The sequence below is a fragment of the Dama dama genome, chromosome 4 (assembly GCF_033118175.1).
Source record: "Dama dama isolate Ldn47 chromosome 4, ASM3311817v1, whole genome shotgun sequence".
NCBI lineage: Eukaryota > Metazoa > Chordata > Mammalia > Artiodactyla > Cervidae > Dama > Dama dama.
This window is the reverse complement of record NC_083684.1, coordinates 44678504-44691380: the sequence shown is the minus strand read 5'-3', so window position 1 is coordinate 44691380 and position 12877 is coordinate 44678504. Positions and strand designations below refer to the sequence as shown.

The 12877-nt window shown below is 47.3% G+C and overlaps 2 protein-coding genes across 2 annotated transcripts in view; one reads left to right on the top strand and one right to left on the bottom strand.

The window, feature by feature from the left end:
• HYDIN (HYDIN axonemal central pair apparatus protein) overlaps nucleotides 1-12877 on the bottom strand; it is a 501386-nt gene that overhangs the window by 465750 nt on the left and 22759 nt on the right. The gene's annotated exons all lie outside the window — the stretch shown is intronic.
• The window catches only part of CALB2 (calbindin 2), a 28085-nt gene that overhangs the window by 7888 nt on the left and 7320 nt on the right, over nucleotides 1-12877 (top strand). The window contains exons 2-4 of the mRNA XM_061135073.1: nucleotides 2447-2523; nucleotides 5319-5408; nucleotides 8065-8145. Coding sequence (XP_060991056.1) covers nucleotides 2447-2523; nucleotides 5319-5408; nucleotides 8065-8145 — 248 coding nt within the window. The remainder of the gene's footprint in view (nucleotides 1-2446; nucleotides 2524-5318; nucleotides 5409-8064; nucleotides 8146-12877) is intronic.

Sequence of the window (12877 nt, the reverse complement as noted above, 5' to 3'; positions counted from 1 at the left end):
CCTGAAAGCTGGTAGGCCAACCTGTCCCCTCCTCCCGCCTTGGATAACCGGTGCCTCCTGCCTGATGGGCAGGGAGTCGCTCTGAGGGAAGCCAGGATAGCGGAGGTCCTTACCCGTGCCCCCACCCCGATGATAGAAGATGCCTCATCTGCCCCCTGCAGCCTACCTAACCTCTGCTCCTCACCCTCTTCCTTCAGCTGGTAGACACCTCTGTTCTTGTGTGGCTCCCTCACCCCAGGAGACCATTAAATGCTCTTGGGGAACAGGCCTATATCTAAACTTGGCTATAGTTCCCACAATGCTGAATTTGTTATTCAGTTTAAAAAAACACAAAGGCTGTGGAACTGAACCACATTTCTGTCCCTCTGCTCAGAATGAGGTGCTGGTGGCAAGAGGGGTCATGTAGCCCCCTGCCACCCAGGCTGCACAAGTCAGACTCAAGGAGGAGTTTCCTTCTACGGGGGCGCTGGCTGGCTCCTGGCCCCCTCCTGCCTCTGCCGGTAGCTGGGGTTTCTCAGCGAGGCCTTCCCGCCCGCGCTGTCCAAGCAGCCCCACAGTTACTTCAGCCTCCTCCTAGTACACTCATGAAACAGACTCACAGGCAGACTCACAGGTCCATCCAGCCCTGGGCCAGCCCACCTCTGAGGCCTCTGCCACATTGAACCCCAGTGCACGCTCACTGTGAGCTCCACACACACCACCACCCCGCGCTCCAGCCTCAGCCTTGGGCTTCTCCTGGACCCAGAGGTGAGCTCAGCTTCCTGCCTGAGAAACATAAGAACAGCCAGATCACGGCAGGGAGCGACCCAGGGAGACAAAAACTACTGGTTCCTCCAACTCGGAGTCACTGTCCACTGGGTACTGCCTTTTTGTCCAGAAAGCCCTTCGCCCCGTCCCTTTTCCGCTGCCCCACTCCAGCCGGCCTCGCTCGGCAGTAGGCACACACTCCTGAAATTCCAGCTCTCCTAAGAAGCTTTGCAGAACATCCTAGAAGAAAGATGACCACTCTGGCCTAAGGGAAAAAGGGAACTCACATCTGCCCCCCGCCCCCCGCCCCGCACTACCCACCCCCGCAGTTACAATCTATCTTTTCCCTGTAGATAAAAATACATAATTTATCTCACATGAAGCCCTCCATACACTCTCCATATTGTGGCATTTTTCCTACTAGAGGGAGCCAGTAAGTTTACTTATTATCATGGGGCACTGGAGGGGAGGCTGGGAAGAACATACACGCCCACCCTGACATCTCCCTCCACCCTCCCAAAAGCCCCCACCAAGGCCAGGGTAAATATGTCTTCTTTATTCTCTTTGTTTAGTTTGTAATTCCGTAGGCCCTTGACACAAGCTACCACCTCCCTTTCCTTTTCAAGTTGAATACTCTCTATGAGAAACTTCTTCAACTGCTTTAGTTCAGATTTGGAACTTGACCTTTAGCCAGTGGTTTCCAAATCTTGCTATAGGCATGAAAATCACTTGGGGAGCTTTTTAAAACATTGGGTGCCCCCATCCCATGGGATAGACACCCTGCCTTTCTCCTTCCACTCTTCCCTCTGCATCAGTTTCCTGGAGCTGCCATAACAAAGTACAACAAACTGGGTGGCTTAAAACAGCAGAAATCTCTTCTCTGACAGTTCTGGAGGCTCAAAGCTCAAAATCAAGGTGTAGGCAGGGTCGGTTCCAGGCTCTGAGGAGTAACATGTTCCATGTCCCTCTCCTGGCTTCTGGTAGTGGCTAACAACCCACAGCACCCCTTAGTTTGGAGATGTACCACTCTGATCTCTGCCTCTCTTCACCTGGGCTCCTTTCCTGAGTATCTCTCTGTGTCTTCACATGGACTTCTTTTAAGGACACCAGTCACTGGATGATCTAGTCCTGGTCGCTAGTATGATCTCATCTTAACTAATTACGTATGCAAAGACACTGTTTCCAAATAAGGTCACATTCTGAGTTCCAGGTGGACAATCTTCAATTCAGTATAGCCTCCAACTTGAGTACACCAAAGGCTCAAGTTCTGCCTCCGACCCAATCCACCCTGGGGACCAGGGCTTGCCATCTGCCCACAAACCTTGAGGCTGATGACCTGTTGTCCCGTTACAGCTCCAGCTCCTGCTGCTTGCCCAGCTGGCTACGGATGGACAGCTGCCAGCCCCTGCTCCCTCTGCCGGCGTGGTCCTGACGCTGGCCCCTCCCAGTGTTTTCTGACTACTAAACGTATACTCCAAAGATAACACCATTATTAATCCTGGATTTCTATGGTTGCAAATGCCTGGAGGACAGGACCCGCATCCCTAACAGTCCAGGGTTGGCCCAGACACCTGCTTGATGACCAGTGTGAATAAGTTCTCCATGAAGCCCCCGACCTCCCCACCCCACCCACTGTAAATCTTACTATTTAGCTTGGAGATTCATTGCTTTTTTTTCTTTTTCTTTGCTATCTTTGCAGGAAATGGATATATTGAAGGTAAAGAGTTAGAAAACTTTTTCCAAGAATTGGAGAAAGCAAGAAAAGGCTCTGGCATGGTAAGCCGTCCCCTCTCCCATTGCTTGGAATTTCCTGTCATCCTGACCACGGCTTTGAGCATTATCTGTCCCAGGGCATGCATGCCATCAGCAGCCTGACATCTCTCATCTTGACCCTTAGAGTTTTTCTTTTATTTGGAAGGATTTTAAAAATTGATATACCTAAAAAGGGCACCTTACCTCACTATCTTTGGGTATCTGGAATTGAGGGGTGTTCATGGGTACCATAGGTTGATAAATGCCCCCAAAACTGCAAAATTTTGTGTGTCTATAAACATTATTTTTTCCCAGGGAAGAGTCCAAATCCTACCTAATATGCTTAGAGGGGTCATGACTCAAGATTGGATGCCTAGGGGGTTTCCAGTGCCTTTATTCAAGACTAGAGTTTCTCAGCCTGAGCACTACTGATATTTGGGGTATACGACCCTTTATCATGAGGGGCTGCTCTGGACATTGTAGGACGATTAGCAGCATCCCTGGCCTCTACCCATGAGATCCTGGTAGCACCCCTCCAAACTGTGACAATCAAAAGTGTCTCCAGACACTGCTAATATCCCCTTCAGGGGATGCAGAATTGTCCCCACCTAAGAACCACTGTTCTAGACCAACCAAGGCTGGAACCTCAGCAAGAACTTAGAGGAGAATGAAGGATTGCTCCAAAGCAGTATCTGAGCTGGATCGCACTGGCTCATTTGTGCAAGTGTCAGACTGCCCTTCATGGCCTGGCATGACTCCAAATCACACCCCAGCCCCTTAATGGCAGGTACCTTGTTCCTCCTGGTGCCAGCCTGGCACTACTGACCACTAAAGCCTTTTGGGGGGTGTCCAACAGATTGAAAAGGTAAGGTGACTGGAGCTAGTCCATTGTGACTCTCATGTCTGGTTCTTAAATATATGGAGTCAGACCAACTCCCTCCCGCCAGCTCCTGTGGGTCTTTTCACGGGAGGGTCTCTCCATTCTCCTCTTATGCGTGTCTGCTGGCTAATCCACTGCTTATTAGCAAGTCTTCATGGAGCCTTTGGGAGACGAGTCACAAGCCCACTGGTTAGCACTCGGTTCTGAGCTTGGCAGTGGGCCCCAGTGAGGAGGATGTCCAAAAGATGGGCTTAAGTGGTGGAGGTGATTCATGGGTTTGTTTATCAACAGTCCTCTATCACTCCTCATTACTAGGATAATGAAGCCCAGATCATGGAAAACACAGGCTTCTCAGCTGGTTCTGGGATCATGAGGTAGATGGAGGAATGTGATTTTATGAAGTGCTTCAAATCTGAAATCCTTCTCTTAGTCATTCCCTTCCTCAGATGGCATCAGGGGTGATTTTCAAGTCTGTCAACAACACTCTCAATTAACATCATCCTGGACTGGTTCTCAGAGCAGCTGTTACATGGCAGGAAAAATGCTGGTCTTGGAAACAGGAATAATGAGTTCACATTCTGGCTATCCTAACTGGTGACCTCAGGAGAAGCCACTGCATCTCAGCCTCCATTTGTGTGTAAAACAGACAGGTTACTAGCTTCATGGGGATTGCTGTGAAATGCAAATAGGGTAAATAGACCCTTACTTGTGATAAGGGTCTAGGATCACTCCATGCACATCTGTAAATGTAAAGCAATAAATAATGATAAACAAACACATATTGGCAAATTGAGACCAGTCCCAAAGGTTAAAGGAAAAAAAAAAAGACAATAGAAGGGATTCAGAAGAGACTGTAAGAACTGGTAGAATTCTTACAGGCCCAATCCTAGGAAACACACATCCACTAGAAAACCTTCAGTGAAACAAAGAAAAGGCATTAAATGCCTAAACAAGTCATTGTTGATTAAGGATAAGGAAGAGCTTGTTAACGCAAATAATCAATCAGCAGCACCCCAAACCAAGAGAAGCTCTGAGAACTTCAAGAAGGGCTTAAATTTAAGTTAGGTGATGATGGCCCAACAGAACTTTTGAAGTACTATGCTTTTTAGTAGTCACACTCATCTAGTGGACTACTTAAATGACCCCTCAGCTAATATAGACTTTCTCTTCACATTCTTCCTGGCCTAAAATCACAGTGAAAAGCATTGCAGAATTGCCAGTTAGTCTTTAAAGAAGAAAACGAGCAATTCCCCTTGCTCTGGTGGAGTACCTAGAACCTACTGGTGGGCCTTGCAATAAGCTGGGCTTATTAGAAGCTGCCTCAGTAAAATGGGACCTGAATTCTCACATCCGCAATGGGAATAAATCCTCACCCTTCTGACAGACTTATAGTTTAATCCATTCCAAAGGCAGAGGGTGTGTTTGCCTATGTGGTACACAGAATCTCCACATGTCCTGTTCCCCTTTGAAAATTCTGTGACTGAGCCTCAAAGAGGGCTTCCCAGGTGTCCACTAGTGTGTAAAGAACCTGCCTGCCAAGGCAGGAGATAGAAGAGATGCGGGTTCAATCCCTGGGTCAGGAAGATCCCCTGGAGGAGGGCACGGCAACCCATTCTAGTATTCTTGCCTGGAGAATCCCATGGACAGAGGAGGCTGGTGGGCTACAGTCCACAGGGTCACAAAGAGTCAGACACAGCTGAAGCACCTTGGCAGGCATGCACAAGCCTCAAAGAAGAGAACACTGAAAAGGAAGGACCCTGAAAAGGAAAGAATACAGCCTTGATTACTCAGACCACTGGGTCAACCCAGTTGCACACAGGTTCAACCTGCATATCTGGGGTGCAAAATAACTCCCCATTATTGCCACACCAAAAGGGTGAGAGATCCCTGGTTTGAAGGGGACCTAGTGGCAAAATCAGTCCCCTTTGTCTTTCTGCAGGTATCAAAGAGTGACAACTTAGGGGAGAAGATGAAGGAATTCATGCAGAAATATGACAAGAACTCAGATGGGAAAATCGAAATGGCGGAGGTGAGTCCTAATGTCTAAGCTGCTTATAGTTATCAGACCTGAGTCCTAGCTGCTAAGAGCTACGTGGGAAGGGTCATCAGTTGCTTGTATCTTTCCCATGCACCAGCATCCTTCCAGGAGTCTGATGAGGTGGTGGTCTTAAAGCCCCTAGCACTCAGGCTGATCAAAGAGAACAGATGGAACTTTTTCTTTGTCTCCCAAAGAAAGAGGAACAAACATTGACCTAAGACAGAGATAAAGAACTTTAATGCTCTCAGGGTCCAACAGGCACTGTAAATGTGTGATGAACTTAAGACAGAAAACAGGGTGAGGACTGGGGAGTAGGAGAGTTCATGCCCCACCTGAAGGCATCCAAAGGAGGGTGTGTGTGTGTATAATTTACATATGTAGTATGTATAACATATTTATATATATATATACACACACATTTATATATGCATATTGATATGCATAGATATACATATTGCTAAAAGATAAACTGAGGCATATTAAAATTTTTAAGAGTTTCTTTAAGCAAAAATCAATTCAAATGGGGCAGGACCAACCTGAAATAGTTAGGAACACTCTACCAACAGAAGCTAAGGAAGACTTCTATAAAGAAGAGACAGTAGCAAACAAAGAAGTTCTTTGACTGGTTATAGCCTAAGTGGTTCCATTATTTGGGAAAGCCTAGTTGGCTATTTTGGTTGGTTGGTTAGATTTTGGTTTGCTTATGTAGGCTACTAAAGCATTAAGGCCACCTCAGTCTTCCTGCTTAACGATGGCAGAGGAGCCTGGTGGGCTACAGTCCATGGGGCCGCAAAGAGTCGGACACAACTGAGCGAGTGGCACTTTCACTTTTCACGTGCACACCTATACACACACATACACGTGTGCACACGTGTGCAGGCCTAACCAAACTCTTCAGGAAATCCGTTTGCAACCCATGGTCAAGTGATCCAGAGTGACGCTGGGCACACAAAGGACAGAGGTCGTCTGGGGTGGACTGGTTACCATGGTGCCTCAGGTCAGTGCCCCGGAAGCAGATACTGAGACAGAGATTCGAGTGGGCAGGACTTCAAGAGCAGGGAAGACAGTGCAGCAGGAAGGGGCAGAGGAAGAAGCCAAGCAAGGGTGTGGTGTCAGCTGATTGCATGGGGGGCTCTGGAGGGTGGACTGTGCCGCCGAGCTGGTCCTACCTTGAAGTGAAGGGTAGTAGGGTGGTCCTGTGAACCCCTATGTCAGTCAGGTATTGGATGCAGGCTGCCCCCTCCAGGATGGGGGTTGGAGGGCAGGGTGGCTGGGGCAGCCCATTTGGTGAAGGGCAGTTCTCCTGCAGGGGGCAGCGATGAGCCCCTAGCTCACAGCCTTCTCAGCCGCTGAGGGATGGCCCGCCAGCCTAGTTAAAGGTGACGTGCAAATGGCACGGAGACCATCCACTACAGATGCCTAAAGGGCAGGTGTTGGAACATCGTGACTCAAGTGGGCTTAAACCAGGGGTCGGCAGGCTTTTTCTGTAAAGATACAGACTGTGGTCAATGTTTCAGAGTTTGCAGGCTGTACAGTCTCTGTCATGACTCCTCAGCTCTGCCACTGGGGCACAGAAACCACCCAAGCAGTATGTAAATAAATGGGCCCTGCTGTGCTCCAACACAAGTTTCTGTACAGAAAGAGGCAAAGCAATTTGAGATGGGTGGTTGCTAGTACACAGAGGACTCTTTTGGGGGTGATGGAGAGCCAGATTTGTCTCATGGGCTGTAATATACGGACTCCTGGCTTAAACTGTGAAAGACTCCTAAGGAGAGAGCCCATGAGAAGGGCTGGTGGGTGGTGAAAGAGGCCAGGTCTCCAGCCTGGCTTCTCTGTAGTTCTACTGGTTCTGTTCTCTGGCTCACAACAGCTTCATCCCCAGGCTGGATAAGAAAGCTAGCTACAGCAGTTCCAGGCATCACATCCAGATGCAGAAAGGGCCCACCTCACTGGTCCCTGATAAAAGCAAGGAAACCTTTCCCAGGAGTGCCCTCCACAAACCTCCCCTCACATTTCATTGGCCAGGACTAGGTCACTCCTACCCAAAAGCCAATCACTGGCCAGGGAAATGAGATTATTACATTTAACTGAGATTGATTGGGATTTGCCTGTGACCCTGAATACTGGGAGCAGAGAAGGTGAGGGGCGGGGGGGGGGGGCGGCACATCCTGCATTTTTTTAGAAACCAGATTTGTGTGCAGTATAATTTATATACAGTAAGCCACATCAATTTGCACGGTGAAATTCCATGAGCTTAGACAGCTGTATACAGCCGCAATCAAAATACAGCATCTCCGTCACCCCCAAAAGGGTCCTCTGAGCATCAGCAAACACCCATCTCAGATTGCTTTGCATTTTCTAGAATTGTGTATCTATGGAATCATTAAGTATTCCTTTGAGTCCTAATACATGCATTTTAACGTGGCACCACTTTTGGTCCCTCTAGCTACTCATACCCAGAGGCTTGGGGGCACTCAGAAGCGCTTCTTAGAAAATCCTCCTCCCCCTTTAAAGGGCTGCCAGCCCCTATTCTCAAGGAAAGCAGCAAAAATGGAACAAAACGTGACTCCCACGCTGCCTTGCACTGGCTGTTCTCCAACCTCCCCTGGCGGCCCGTAATGTTCCTGTCCCTCTCTGATCCCCACAGCTGGCACAGATCCTGCCGACCGAGGAGAACTTCCTGCTGTGCTTCAGGCAGCACGTGGGCTCCAGCACTGAGTTTATGGAGGTGAGACCAAGGCGCTGCCTTCTCTCTTGCACACTGGGGCCTGCCTTTCTCTCACATTCAGAGACAGGCCCACCCAATGCCTAGTGATGGTCTCTGGAAGACACCAAACCCCTTCTGAGTAGCTCAGCTGCTCAAAGTATGGTCTGTGGACCAGGAGCATCAGTGTCGCCATGATCTGGGTGCTTGTTAGACATGTAGAGTCCTGACCCACTGAATCAGAATCTACATTTTAACAAAATCCCCAGGTGATGTGCGTGCACACTAAAGTATGGAGGATACAGTGAGAAGTAAGCTTGGGTAAAGTACCTTTTTGCTTCCCTTGTGTGGTTCAGCTGGTAAAGAATCCGCCTGCAATGCAGGAGACCTGGGTTCGACCCCCAGGTTAGGAAGATCCCCTGGAGAAGGGAAAGGCTACCCACTCCACTACTCTGACCTGGAGAATTTCATGGACTGTATAGTCCATGGGGTCGCAAAGAGTCGGACACGACTGAGCGACTTTCACTTCACTTCACTTCAAAGTACATTTGGGAAATCATGTGTACACACTGCTTCCCATTTGGGTATTTGCCATAGATATTTGCATATTACAGGCTCTGAGAAATCCTGCAGTAAACAGCCTGGTTTATTCAGTTTGCTTCTAGAATCCTCATGTTTTCTTCTCACTCAATAGCATTAGTGTTCCTGGAATTCAGAGTTCCAAGAAGCATTCTTGGAAAGGATGGATTCAGCCACCATTCTAAAACTGAAAAAGGCCAGTGAGAATTCCAGTTTCCAGTATCTTCCAGGCTTGATCTTTGACTGTGGTCATGGCTTCACTGTCCATCTTCAAAGTGGATGTGGTCATCTCTGCAGTAGGGATTCTTTGAGAACCTCATGTGAACAGGACAATGAAACTCAAGTGTCTTCTGAGTAATATTCAACCAATAGATTGAACCATGAGAAACTGCTCATATTTAATCATTCTTTATTTACAAAAATTGGAAATTCCTTACATTTTAACCAAATATATTACTAATCCAGCAAACTACCAAATATTTTCTGCTATTTTTCTGGGGCTCTGCACCCTAGCCACTCAACGTATGTGTCCGTCAAGGTGAGATTCAACTCATCCCTTCATCATCCCAACACACACACACACACTCTCTGCCTGCTGTGATAACTAACTAACTGGCCTTCAACACAACCAGTTGCCATTTGTCATGTCAAATCCATTTCCAGCCACCGGTAATCTCCTGTCTGTGATTCACTGCTTAAAAATGACTGGAGAGCCAGTCCAGAAACACACATGGCAGAGAGATCCCCACACGGATGGAAAGTCAGTTAGAAATCATGGATTCTCAGGGTAGAAGACTCATTTTTTTAAGTGGTAGCATGCCCAAGCATTAGATATGGGTTTAATTTTATGGTGCTTTAAAGGATTTTCTCCATTTTTTTTCAAGATGGCAAAATTCCATAAGCTAGTAATTTGACATGCTGGATTCTGTTCTTAGCCCCCCCTTGCCTGTCTAGAAGGAGAAGTCACATATACATAGAACTTGTCAGGGGGGCTACTTTTGTGAATGTCAATTTTCTGTCTATTGAAAAGGGGCTTCCCTAGTGGTCTAGTGGTTAAGACTCTGGTTCCACCGAAGGGGCACAGGTTCCATCCCTGGTCAGAGAGTTAAAATCCCACCTGCCTCACCGTGTGGCCAAAAAAGAGAAAAGAAAAGGGAGCACTTATACCTGATTGCTCCTTTCTTGATAGGGAGGCAGCCAGAGATTGGCTCTGTTCCACTTATGATCAGGAAAATGGGGATGAGAACTTACAGGGTATAGAGACACTTAAAGAGGAGCAAAACAAAACCCACCCACCCCCCCCCGCCCCGCCCCTAAATCATCAGTGGTTTCTTTCTGTGTAGTTGACATGGTTCCATGTTTTACCTGTCTTTGTCCTTTAAGCTAAGCCCAGCATAACAACTGATCCCCACCCCATCCCACAAGTTTCCTGGAACCCCACTGCCTTGCAGGACCATCCCCTCCTGGGGCTGTCTATTGGTTCCATCTTTTTCAGCAGGAAACCTGAAATGGCCCCTCTGTGGCCCCGAAAGCCTTGTGCTCTCAGATGGTTTCCATCCCACTGCTCAGAACAACATTTTAATTTCTGATTTTAGTGACACCTCAGGATTTCTTTGAGATTTCACAAAGCCCAGGTCTCTTGAACTCTTTTCCTTGAATGGGAAGAGAATAATGACCCACTGATGGCAGAGCACAAAGAGCTGGAAGGGAAGGGAAGTCCAGCATGGGGTCACGGGGTTGGGGCGGGTCCAGGGAGCGGAGGCAGACCTGCTGGATGCTCTCACTTTGAAGGCAGCTGAATATTTTGCTTTCTGTGAGCACTGGGGTCCCTTCAGGTTATCCTCTCCTCAGGTTATCCCCTCCAGGCAATCTGGGGGGGCATCTGTCTTTTCTCCCAGTCAAGACTCAACCTAGAAACCAAATTCTAATGCACTCAATGCATGCAGGTGGTTGGTGAAGTCATATTTGAAAATCTGCACATATTTCTTTGTGCTTAACTCAAGGGTGGGCTTTCTGAGCATGAGACGGAATATTTTGATGGAACTGGGCATTTTTTTTGCCAAAGAAAGTTCTCTTCCCAAGTCAAGAGCTATCTATCCAAGTTTTTACATAGAATAAGTCTACAAGCAACATAACTTCCTAAAAAACCAGGATCAAATTTTTTGAGCCACTACTATACCAAAGAGTTGGACACAATTGAGCAACTGAACAAGACAAGACTATACCATGAGAGTCACAGCCTAGTTTGGTAGTATGGAAGAAAGATCCTCACACACCTCACGATAAGAGGGGGACATGCCATAGACAGATGAATGTGTGGTACATACATACAATGGAATATCACTCGGCCATAAAACAGAAAGAAATAATGCCCTTTGCAGCTACATGGATGGAGAAAGATATTATCATACTAACTGAAGTCAGTCAGAAAGAAAAAGACAAATACCATATGATATCACTTACCTGTGGAATCTAAAATATGACACAAATGAACTTATCTATGAAAGAGAAACAGACTCACAGACACAGAAAACAGACTTGCGGTCGCCGAGGAGGAGGTGAGGGGGGCAAGCATGGATTGGGATTAGCAGATGCAAACTGTTATATATAGAATAGGTAAACCATACAACATAAGTCCTGCTATATAGCACAGGGAACTGTATTTATTATCCTCTGATAAACCATAATAGAAAAAAACATGAGAAAGACTATATATATATATACACGTATGTATAACTGAATCACTACGCTGTACACCAAAACTAACACAACATTTTAAATAAACTATAATGAAAAAAAAATTTTTTAAGCGGAGGGCATGATGTGGAGGACTTATGGATGCAGGAGATCAAATCTGGGAAAAGAATGAGTCCCGGCTGACTCTCAGAAAATCAAGTGTTACTGATGTCTAGGTGTGCTGTTTGGGGCTAGAGGAGAGGGAAATGAAAATTAAGGGAAGAAAACTTGAAAGAAAATCTAAGAACTATGGTCAGGCACCAAAACAGACCAAAGTTTAGGGAAATAGGGTTCTCTGGGCCTTTTGTCACAGATACACCCACTTCCACCACCACCACCCCTCATCATGGTATTCCCTCCTCCCCACCAGATGGCTTGAGTTTCAGGACAGTTGCACTCAGGACCAGATTCTTTCAGGACCACTGTATTAGTTACCTATTGCTATGTTAACAAATTACCCCCCAAAATTTACCAGCCTAAGGCAACAAACATTTTATCATCTCTGTTTCTGTGGAAATTTGGTAAAGCTCAGCCAAGTGGCTCTGGCTCAGAGTCAAGATGTCAGCAGGGCAGCAGTCATCTGAAGGCTTGACTGGGGCTGGAAGATGCACCTCCGGGATGGCAGTCCCATGTGGCTGTTGGCAAGAAGCCTCAGGTCCTCAGTACATGTATCTTTCTACGGTGCTGCTTGAGTGTCCTTACAACATGGCACCTGGCTTCCTCCAGACTGAGTGATCCAAGAGCGAGAACAAGAAGGCAGCCTCGCTGTCTTTGTGACTTAGTCTTGGAAGCCACAACTGCCACATCTGCCATCTTCTATTCATTACAAGTGGGCCACTGAGTTCAGTCCACTTTCAAGGAGACGGGAATTAGGGAGGTGAAGAATTTATGGACATTTTAAAACCATGCCAACTGTTTTTCCTTGTTTCTCCTATGGACTGTCTGCTCCTGCTCAGATGGACAGAACAGAGAGGAAAGAGGTGGTCAGACCCCTATCACCTGCTAAAGCTCTGTTTCTCTTCGATCCTCCAGATGCTGGGTCAACAGGCAGTTGTCTGGTTTCTCACAGGGACCCAATGCATGTACCGAATAACTGGGACTCCGATCAGAGCCCAGAACCAGTAATGGAGCAAAATCCAGGGAGGGACTGACTGTCCAGGCCTGGGTCACATGTCTACCTCTGGAGATTGGTCAGCCCTTCTTGAACCATGTGTGAACATGAGAGAGGGGTAGTTTCCTAAAAAACAAAGGAGGGGGGGTGATTTTTATCAGAAAGGTGGGGGAGTGGCCTTGGGATAGTTTAAACAAACTGATTACACTACCAGTTATGTTCCATCTTCAGACGTGGCTGTCACAGGCATCGTGATGAGGGGTAGAGGACATAGTACAGTGAAGAGTAACCAAAATCTGTTTCTGCCCCTTCCAGAGGAGTCTTAGCCTT